The sequence below is a fragment of the Erinaceus europaeus genome, chromosome X, assembly GCF_950295315.1.
Source record: "Erinaceus europaeus chromosome X, mEriEur2.1, whole genome shotgun sequence".
Classification (NCBI taxonomy): Eukaryota; Metazoa; Chordata; class Mammalia; order Eulipotyphla; family Erinaceidae; genus Erinaceus; species Erinaceus europaeus.
The window spans coordinates 2,062,252-2,072,050 of NC_080185.1; the positions used below are offsets into that span (position 1 = coordinate 2,062,252).

At 66.0% G+C, this 9,799-nt stretch overlaps 1 protein-coding gene across 2 annotated transcripts; it reads right to left on the bottom strand.

Annotated features, from left to right (window-relative positions):
* Nucleotides 1-1,403: 1,403 nt before the first annotated feature.
* On the bottom strand, nt 1,404-8,460 carry SLC6A8 (solute carrier family 6 member 8). 2 transcript variants are annotated; one of them, XM_007534877.3, is made up of 14 exons: nt 8,304-8,460; nt 7,605-8,203; nt 6,204-6,335; nt 5,418-5,667; nt 4,948-5,080; nt 4,455-4,589; nt 4,251-4,354; nt 4,042-4,166; nt 3,677-3,789; nt 3,456-3,593; nt 3,281-3,383; nt 3,105-3,205; nt 2,856-3,026; nt 1,404-2,754 (listed from the first exon to the last, which is right to left on the bottom strand). In XM_007534877.3, the coding sequence occupies exons 2-14, from the start codon at nt 7,861-7,863 to the stop codon at nt 2,614-2,616; spliced, it is 1,905 nt and encodes a 634-aa protein (XP_007534939.1). In that variant the 5' UTR covers nt 7,864-8,203; nt 8,304-8,460; the 3' UTR covers nt 1,404-2,613. The 2 variants fall into 2 exon arrangements, with proteins under 2 accessions (XP_007534939.1, XP_060038777.1); XM_060182794.1 differs by having other exon boundaries at nt 3,281-3,593.
* Nucleotides 8,461-9,799: the final 1,339 nt, after the last annotated feature.

Genomic DNA, 9,799 nt, shown 5'->3' on the forward strand with positions numbered 1-9,799 from the left:
GCCACCTGCCGGTCCTTGTGTGCGGTGGCCCGGCTGTCCGAGTCTTGAGCAGCAGCACGGCAGGTGGCTTGGAGGCTGCTTGGCAGGAGAGTTGAGGACCTGAGCCAGGACAGGGCTGCAGGCATGGCGGGGAGAGTGGTTGGGGAGCCTGGAGCCGGCCCTGTGCTTGGGTGGGGTCAGTGACTCACCCGGGCCAGGCCTCCCGCTGAGGAGAAGCAGGTGCGGCCACACTGGCTCCGAAGCTGCAGGCAAGGTGGGTGAGAGGTATGGGGTGGCCCAGCTTGGACCCTGTTCATGCGCTAGGTCAGTCTCCGGGCCCCTGCTGGCTCCTTCCCAAGGCCCAGAGGGCCACAGGGCAGTGCCGATAAGCCCGGACCCTCAGGACACTGGCCCAAGAGGGCCAGAGGGGCAGGCAGCCACCCCAACTGCCCGGTGTCCCATGACTAGGCTGGCCCTTCTGCCACCCTCCCTCCTCCCCTCCTCCCCTCCCTCCCTCCTTGGCTCTGCATAGAGCCCCTGGCCGTGTCCTGCCCCTGAGGACCTGAGTGGCCAGGCTTGTCTTTCCCACATGCTGTTTTTATTGTGCGTGCATAGCATAGGTGTGGAGCATTGATGGCAGTCCTCGGACTGTCACGTCCTCCTGAGCCAAACTACGTCCTCTTGCCGCCCCCCCATCCTGTCCAGCGACACCCCGCAGGCCAGCTTACTGCCATGTAGTTGGTAGCTGCTGGTTACAATGTCCCTTTTCCAGGCCAAGTAGTACTCCAGCATTTGCTCAAACTCCAGTGTTGGTCAGGGGCCACTTGGGGGTGCTTCCGTCTGATTCACCCTGCTTCTACACCACACTCACCGCCCCCCCCCCAGTCCCCATGACCTTGCCCACAGCCCAGCCATCCACCTCTTGGCGCTCAGCATCCCCACCCCCAACTGGGTGGCAGTGCTGGCGCCCACCCAGCGCTCTTGGGGATTCCTGGTCCCCTGTCCCGCCCCTGACTCGTGCTACCCCGGCCTGACCCCTTGATGGACAGCACCCACCTGCCCAGTCTCCTTCCTGTGGACTCAGACTTCTTGGCCCTCCCCTCCCAAGCTCCTGACCCCTGGCGCCTTGGGGGATCTTAGCCACCCCCAGCCATCCTCACAGGGCACCCCCTCCTGTGAGCACATCCCCCACATCCCCCTCCACACAGCTGGCCTGCTCCTGGGCCTTCCGAATGGCACTGGTGGGGGGGCCACCTTGTGGCCTCCTTGGACCTTCCACGCTGCACGCTCACCTTCCCTTCCCCGCTATAGCAGATGGCTCTGCCCCTAGGTCCCACGGCCCCCCAGAATGCACAGCCACCCAAGGTAGTGCCCCCCAGCTCCCTCCAGCCCCTCCCCCAAAACAGAGGCGTGGGAGGCAGCTCTGGAAAATGACACGTGTTTATTGCTATGTTTGCAGTGACTTTGCAGCACAGTCAGTGTCCTCGCGGTGCGCCCTCACCCAGCCCCTCCCTCCAGCCCATGTGGATGGGGGCCTCTCCAGGGTGCACTCGGCTGTCTGGGGAACAGGGGACACAGACAGGGTTAATTAAAGCTGCTGCTCGCTCCATGGAAGACTTGAGACGTGAAAAGTGCATCGGTGGCCCGAAGCTCGCAGGGGGCGCCGGCCGGCCGCTGTCCCCTGAGGTCCTGCAGTGGTGCCCAGCCAGGGTGGGGGTGGGCCGGGAGCAGGCAAGCCTGAGGGTGCCAGCTAAGCAGCCCCCGTGCCCCAGGGCACAACGCTGGCTTGGGAGCCGAGTGTGGGCACCCGAGCACTATTCCAACCCAGCCTGGCCCGGACTGCATTCGCAGACCCACAGGCAGACTCACAGCTGGAAGCTCTCGCTTTGCCTAGGAAAATGAGCTCTACAAAGTCATTCCTCGCCTAGGCTGAGGAATGAGGGGGGCGGCGGGCAGGGCAGGGAGAGGCGGACAGGGCTCAGGGCTGTGTTCTCTTTAGAAATATACAAGTGGAAATCTCTCCTCGAGTTTTTATAAAATGTGCAAAATACAAGCCTCACTTGCCCACAGGCAGGGTCCACTCCTGGCATTCACCTTGGCTAAGAGACCTGGAGACGATGCCCATGGACTCACACGCGCGCACTCAGACACAAGCTCACAATTGATATTGGTGGTGTAGGCGCAGGGACCGGAAGGCTCCCTTGCTGGCTGGCTCTCTAAGCTTCTAGAGTTGGGGTGGGGAGAGGGGGCTAGCCCAGCTGGAAGAGGTGCCTGGCTCCCTGCCCCTCCCTCCTCTCCGCTGCCCTGCTCCCAAGCTGCCCCAGGCGCACTGGGCAGAGCCTGGAAATGCGGGCCGGCTGGGCTTGGGAGCTACGGGAGGGCTGGCGGGGCCTGGGAAGCAGCATGTGCACCAGCCTGGTTAAGGGAGGGCGGGGAGGCATCTATTTTTGGTGGGTCGTGGTATTTTTGGCGTTTTATTAAAAATGGAAAAAGTTATTTGAGCAAGCACTCTAGGTGCTTCCTCCCCTCCCCCCAGGCAGACCCCTAGAGTCAGGGAAAGGCGGCCCCCGGTGGGGTGGGTGGGGGCAGAAGCGAGGGGCTGCTATGGCTAGAGGGCGCGCTGGTGGCCCGTGCTCACATGACACTCTCCACCACCACCACCTTGCTGCTCTCTGACACTGGCGTCAGGGTGGTCAGGCCCCTGACATCCGAGTCCTGCGCGCGGTACTCCAGGTGGTGGAGGCCCCAGACGGGCTGCGTCAGGTGCTGCCAGCGCTGCAGGAGAGAGGGCTGGGTTAGGCTGGCAGCTGGACAGCGGGTGAGTGGGGTAGGCCTCACCCCCGCCCGCCCGAGGCTCCCGGCCCGTGGGCACTGACCTCAGCCAGGGTGCCCTTGGCCCTGAGCAGGCAACCCAGGACGTGGAGGGGCACGCACAGCATAGAGGACAGTGCGAAGGCCCAGCCCATGGCCTCGCCCCACCACGGGTACACATAGGTGTTGTTGTACACCAGCGGCTTGTAGTACACCACGTTGAAGATGAAGATGCCCTGAGGAGAGCTGGCTGTCAGCCGTGCCCGCGCCCATGCCCGCGCGCACCCACCCGGCCATGCCCAGCTGGCCCTCACCATGCAGACCAGCGGTGTGAAGAGGGACCAGCACCATTTCATCCAAGGGCAGGGCCGGTAGCCAATCATACAGGCCACGTCATCCATGAAGCGGTCAGCTCCTGCAGAGTAGGCCAGGAAGGGTCAGGGGGTGCCCCCGCCGTGCCCCCACTCCGGGCTCGGCCCTCCACACCTACCGTACACCCAGGCGACCACCACACACTCCCAGAAGGCCTGCCAGAGCAGCGTCATGCCGCTGGCCGAATAGTAGTCGAACAACTGGAAGACGTACATCCCGCCCTGGGGACAGAGCGGGTCAAGGGCACTGGCGACGGTGCTGGGGCAGCCTGGGGCCCCGCCCGTGTCACTCACATCTGTCACCATGGAGAGGTCGATGACGAAGCAGAGCACACAGCAGAGGGCCACAGAGATCTCCCTTTGGAAGCGGAAGTAGTAGGAGGCCGGGAGGAGGTCCAGCAGGCCCGTGATGAAACCTTCCACACCTACAAACTGCAGGGGAGGGAGGGCAAGGTGCTCGGCTATGCCCTGACCCCACCCGCATGCCCCTCCCCCTCAGCCAGCACCCCACGAACCTGGCTGTCCAGGCCCAGCAGCAGCAGCATGAAGAAGAACAGGGCGGCCCAGAGCGGCGCCACAGGCATGAGCGTGACGGCGCGCGGGTAGGCGATGAAGGCCAGGCCGGGGCCTGCAAAGGCAGAGCAGACAAGTGTGCCCAGAAGCCCCGGGCTGCCAGGGCCTCGCCAGGGTGGGTAGCTCCCTGCCCCTCCCCCCCCAGCAGCTGTGTGGCATTGGGCTCAGCCAGCAGGGGCCTGACACAGCCGGCCCCAGGTGCGCTGCAGCCCTGGCCCAGCTGGTACAGCTGTGCATGCTGCTGGCTACGAGGCAGGGCATCCCTTGGGCCCAGGGGTCTGCAGAGGGCAGCCGGCTGGGGCCTCACCTGACTCGGCCACCTTAGAGATGGGCACACCCTGCTCTGCGGCCATGAATCCCAGGATGGAGAAGACCACGAAGCCCGCGAAGAAGCTGGTCCCACTGTTGATGAGCGCTAGGATGATGGCATCCCTGTGGGCAGAGGGTGCCGTGTGGGCTGTCGCCTTCCAGGCTGCTGCCGCCTGGGCGCGGGCACGGGCGCGGGCACGGGCCTACTTGTAGCAGTTGTTGTTGAATCGATTGTAGCTGCCCAGGGCAGTGAGGGCACCCAGGCCGATGGCATACGAGAAGAAGATCTGGGTGCCGGCATCGATCCACACCTGGAGGAGACAGGTGGCATCAGGGAATGTGACGGCCTGAGGGGTGGGGTGGGGTGAGGTGGGGTGGGGTCTGGGGGAGGTGCCCCTGCTGCCCCCTCACCTGCGGGGACCCCAGCTTGGACCAGTCGGGCTGGAGATAGTAGGCGATGCCGTCCAGGGCCCCGGGCAGCAGCACTCCCCGCACCAGCAGCACCACCAGGACCACGTAGGGAAACGTGGCCGTGAAGTACACTATCTGGAGGCGGGGCTCAGAGTGGCCGCACTGGCTGCATCCGCCCTCCCTCCGAGCCAGGCTGGGGCGGGCGGGGTGCGGAGCCAGGCAGGCAGGCAGCCCTCAGGTGGGCTGCTCACTCAGGTGGGGAGAGGGGCGGGCAGGCCTTCGGCCTGGGGGTGTCCTGGGTGGGAGTGGGCACTCGGCCTGGGGGCGACTGGGCAGCTGGCCCTGCAGGGCTCTGGGCTGGAGTCGTGGCCCTGCTGGTTTCTGGGGGCTAGGCCCGGGCGGCCAAAGGCAGAGCGACAGCAAGACCCCAGCAGAGGCTTCTGATCCCTCCCTTCCCCACCGCCCAGGGCCCTCTCTGAATGCCCGGCCATACCTTGCCCGTGGACTTGACACCCTTCCACACGCAAAAGTAGACCAGCACCCAGCAGGCCAGCAGACACAGGGTCACCTCCCAGTTGAGGGCTCTTGGTATCTCCAACCCTCCGGACAGCCGCAGAACTTTGTTCCTAGGGGGTGGAGCCGTGAGGGGACCAAAGAGCCTGCGGGGGGGGGGGAGGGGGCTGTCCCCGGCACACATGTGTGCCCAGTAGCTATCCTCCCTCCAGACCGAGTGACCAGACCCACGGGTGGCAGTGGTGCTCAGCGGGGAACCGGGCCTCTGCATCCCTCTCCCCTGCCAAACTAAGACTCTGCAGGACAGGCCTGAGGCCTGCTCCCCACACATGCCCATAACATGGAGACCAGACCTCAACGGTCTGGGGGTGGGGCAGATTGGCACACGGCGACTCGGCCATGTGGGGCAGGGAACTGAGGGGCAGGATGGGCCCAGAGCGCCTGACTCACTCCCAGAACTCGATGACAGGGGACCTGCGGTCAGCAAGCTGGTCACATGTGAGGTTGGCCAGGCTGGCGTTGGCACAGTCTTCGTGGCGGAAGATCTCCACACAGTCGGGAGTGTTCCAGGCGTGGCCGCACGTGGCCCAGGGCAGCGTGGTGGTGAAGGACTTCACCAGGTAGTAGAAGCCCCAGGCCAGCACCATGATGTAGTAGGTGTTGCAGTAGAAGACGATCACCATGGAGGCATAGCCCAGGCCTGCGGGGAGCGGCTGGTCCCTGGCCTGGCTGGGACCCACTGCAGCCTCCCTCCCCTTCTGCATGCCTCCGGAAACCTTGAAGCACCCCCAAGGCTCCCCACTTTCCCCGCCCACCCTCAGAGCTCGGCCTCCCCGTCCCGTGCTGTTGAAGCCCGCATCCAACCCTACGTGTGGGTCCCTGCCACACACAGCCACTGGGGGGGGGGGCTCCTGGGGGTCACATGCAGCCAGCTTGGTACCCAGCCCTAGGGGGTTCAGTGCCACTGCCACCCCTTCCAAGGTTCTGAGAAGTGCTGGGACACTGCCCACACTGAAAGGGCGCAGGTGACCTTGGCCTTCTGCCCTTCACTTCCGACCTCGAACTGGCAGGGACAGCCACCTTCAGACTCAGGGGGCCCTGCCCAAGCAGTGCAGGAGGCCTCCTGGGTCCCCTCCCAGCCCGTCCATGGCCCCACTCTTCCCCCATCTCTGAAGGTCACCTGGGGGAGCACACCTGCCCACGCCCCCGGGAGCACAGGGAAGCAGGGGTGCAGACCTTTGAAAAGGGGGCAGATGTTCCAGACGTTGATACTGCCGGCCTTCATGAACTGGCCCAGTGAGATCTCCAGGAAGAAGATGGGGATTCCTCCCACCAGAGCGATCAGGATGTAGGGGATCAGGAACACACCTGGGGGAGAGGGGGGAGCATGGGTGGCTGCCCTCCGCAGAGCCCTGGGCCTGGAGAGTGGCTTTCTGTGGCAGAGCCAGCTCAGGCTCCAGCACAGCCTCCCACAGGCTGAATCAGTGCGGGGGGGTGGGGTGGCCCGTGACTCACAGGTGAATGCACTTGGAGGGGCTCTGCCTGCTAGGTCTTTCAAGCTCTGCTCCCTTGGCCCAGGGCAGCCTGTGCCCACGGGCTTCCACCCCCTCAGCCCATGCATCGCCCACCTGGGGTGACCCAGCCGGCCCGCACGATGCACGTGCTCACACACAAGGCCATTCCTCGTGTCGCAGTCGCATTTGCCAGGCAGGCAGCACAGGAAGGAGCAGGCGTGTGCGTGCGTGCGTGCGTGCGTGCGTGCGAATGTGTGCGTGCACCATGGCTGGCATACGGGCTGGCACTGGCTGGCCTCCCCTCTCTCCGTGCAGACCCTTGATGGCAGTGCAAAAGCCCATGCAGAGGGCAGGGAGTGGAAGGGGCTGGGGGTGGGGAGGCCGAGAGGAGCAGGGAGGCAGGGAGCCCTCGAGCTCCAACCTGGGGGTAGGCAGCGACCAGGGGCGGCAGGTTGGGTGCCGGCTCTCTATGCTCAGGTCCCTGGGCAGTGCTGGGCTGGGGCTTGCCTGTCTCCTAGGCCCAGCATCCTTCTTGCCTATGACCTTGGACAGGGGCCTCGGTTTCCCGTATGCCCAGGGCTGCTTCACGGTCCCAGGGACACGCGTGTCCGCTGCCGTTGCTAAGCGGGGCTGGGTGGGCGGGCGCGGGGCGGGCATGCAGTGCGGCCAGCAGCGGCGCCAGGCAGCCCAGGCCACAGCTTCCCAAGCCTGGCTCGGGCACCCAGTGTTCCAGGCCCAGCTGACAGGCGGGGGGAGTGCAAGGGGAGGGACAGAGTGGCCCATTGTGTGTGTGTTCCTATGTGCGCACGTGGAGGATCGCACAATGTGCCACTGTGTGCTGGCCAATGGGGGCCACCCGGGATCCTCACCTCTGGGAGCCCCTGGGGCAGCCTGACCTGCCCACTGCAGTGCCCAGTGGTCCTGGGCATGAAGTCCGGGCCTGGGGGGCAGCCCTAGCGCACTATCCCGGGGTGCAGTCACCCTCCCCCCCCCCCACAGTGCCAAGCACATGACCGGCTGGGGGTGGAGGCTGCGGCTGCAAGGGGTGGCCCAGCCCCCGGCCGGCCACTGGGGTCCTCCCCGCTCCCCGGACTTTGCCCCAGCTGAGGGGGGGGGTGCTCACCTCCGCCGTTCTTGTAACACAGGTAGGGGAAACGCCATACATTGCCCAGGCCCACGGCGAAGCCCACGCATGACATGATGAAGTCCATCTGGCGGGTCCAGGTTTCGCGTGGCGGCACGGCCAGGCAGACGGGTGCCCCCAGCCCCGCAGAGCCATCGCCCTTGGCTGGGGCTCCGTCGGGCCCAGGAGCGATCAGGGGGCCCTTTTTCTCGTCTCCGGACACGCTGTAGATGCCGTTCTCGGTGTTCTTCTTCGCCATGGCTCTGGCAGGCCCGGGGGGCTGGGGAGTGGGTGGGCAGGTGGGAAGGCGGGTGGGGGGCGCCAGTGGCAGTGCGGGAGCCGAAGGCGCGGGTCCACCTAGGGGCCTGGGTCGGCCGGGTTGGGGGACGGGGCGGGGGACGGCGGGGACGGCGCAGTCAGAAGCAGTCCACGAAGCACTTGAAAGTGAGCCTGAAGAATCTCATGTGTGTCGGGGGCCCGGGGGCGCGCGGGTGGCGGTGGGCCCCGGCCGGGCGGCGGTGGCTCCCAAGGATCCTATCCGCAGCTCCGGCAGCGGCAGAGGCAGCGGCTGCGGCGGCGCACCCGGCCCCAGGCTCTGCCTAGTGGGGTGAGGAGAGCATGGAGTGCCCGCTGTTTGCAAGCCTGGCCAGAGAGGGGTTGCACCCGTCCCCCCTTCCACCACCACCCCCACCACGAGACCTGCTGGCCCACGGCTCCGGAGGGCAGTCTGGGTGCCTCGCCCCCTCCTCCTGGCGGTGGCTCCAGCCGCTGTGGGGACGCGAAGGGTTCAGCGACTGGCCACTGAGCTCGGATGGTCCGCCTCTGCCCAGCCGGCCAGCCGCCGCTTAAGAAGCGACTCCCGGGTGATGTCACTGTCGCCCCACCCCCACGACTGCGCCGCTCCCCTCCCCCGCCCCTCGCCTCCCATCTCTCCGCCCACCTCCTCCACCTCCCTCCTGTGAGCTGGAGCAGCAGCTGGGGGAGCAGGAGGGCTGCTACCGGCCAGCCTCTGCCTGACCCAGCTCCCCCACGCCTGCTCTCGCCCCTCTGCAGGGAGCCTGCCGCTAGGTTCTCCCTTCTCCACCTTCCTGCCTGGCCCATCTCACTTGACTCCCAGCGGGGCTGCCACTGTTGGGTCACACATCCCCAGGTCCCGCACTCCCCAGAGCTGAACGGCAGAGGGCCACTCTGATCTGCTACCCGCCTTGCACCAGAGGATGGGCTGCCAGGGTGGGGGGCTGCCCACCTGCAGCGGAGCAGGAGAGGAGCTGGAGGTCATGGCCGCTGCTCTGGGGGTGAAGGGTGTCCCTTACTGTGGGCAGAAACAAGCCCGCCTGGCTGACGAGCAAGTGCCAGTCTTGTCACCCATGCAGAAGTGTGTGGTCGCGCACTGGCAGCCCTCCACCTGCACCTGCGGGAGACTTGGGCGGCTGTGGGACAAGGCTGCCCCCTGGCGCCTGGTGGGTGCACAGACCCTCCCTCAAAGGCCTCAGCTGGAAGGCCCCAGCTTCCCACTCTCCCCCTGCTGTCCCCAGAGACCTCCGAGCCTCCCCAGCAAGAGTCACGGTGCCCGGCCGCCTCCCCGCCACCAGCTGAGCAGCCTGCTTGGAATTTTCCAGGGCAGATAGCAGCCGTGGGCTGAGCAGGAAAGGGGTCATTGTCCTGGCGGGCTCTGAGATGCCCCCTCCCCCAAGCCGGCTCTTGGATTGTCACCCAGCGGTCCCCAGATGGCTCATCCTGCTAAGCTAAACCCTCAGCCATCCATGGCTTCAGGGAGAAAAGCAGTTCCGGCCCGAGCCAGATTGAGCCTGCTAGGTGAGGGAGGGCCACAGCTCCACCCAGCCTAGCACCTGCTCTGGACACCTCCCCAGCGGACGTGGGGGGTGGCAAGGTGCACCAGGGGTGGGGCCCCTCCAAGTGGCACAGACCCTAACTTGAGTGTCTGCTGGCCCACCGTGACACTGCAGCTGGTCTGGAGACAGGGGTGATAGCAAGTGTCAGCCCATGCGGGGCTAGGGGGCCAGCTCAGAGCCCAGCAGGATCACAGGCATCCCCGTGTACACTTGAGAGCAGGTGGGGCCCACAGGAAAAGCTGGAAAGGTGGGGGGCAGTGACCCGGGGGCAGGCAGACAGACGGGGAGCTGTAGGCAGTGGGGAAGTGAGGCCTCTTTGGAGAAGCGGTCTTGCTGGAGCGG

Bases quoted from the DNA above. Each gene is read 5' to 3' on its own strand.
- SLC6A8 (XM_060182794.1), bottom strand. From the start codon at position 7,863: ATGGCGAAGAAGAACACCGAGAACGGCATCTACAGCGTGTCCGGAGAC. The intron at 6,336-7,604 runs GTGAGCACCCCC...CCTCTCCCCCAG, and splicing joins GTGTTACAAGAACGGCGGAG to GTGTGTTCCTGATCCCCTAC. The intron at 5,668-6,203 runs GTCTGCACCCCT...CGCTCCCCGCAG, and splicing joins CATCTGCCCCCTTTTCAAAG to GCCTGGGCTATGCCTCCATG.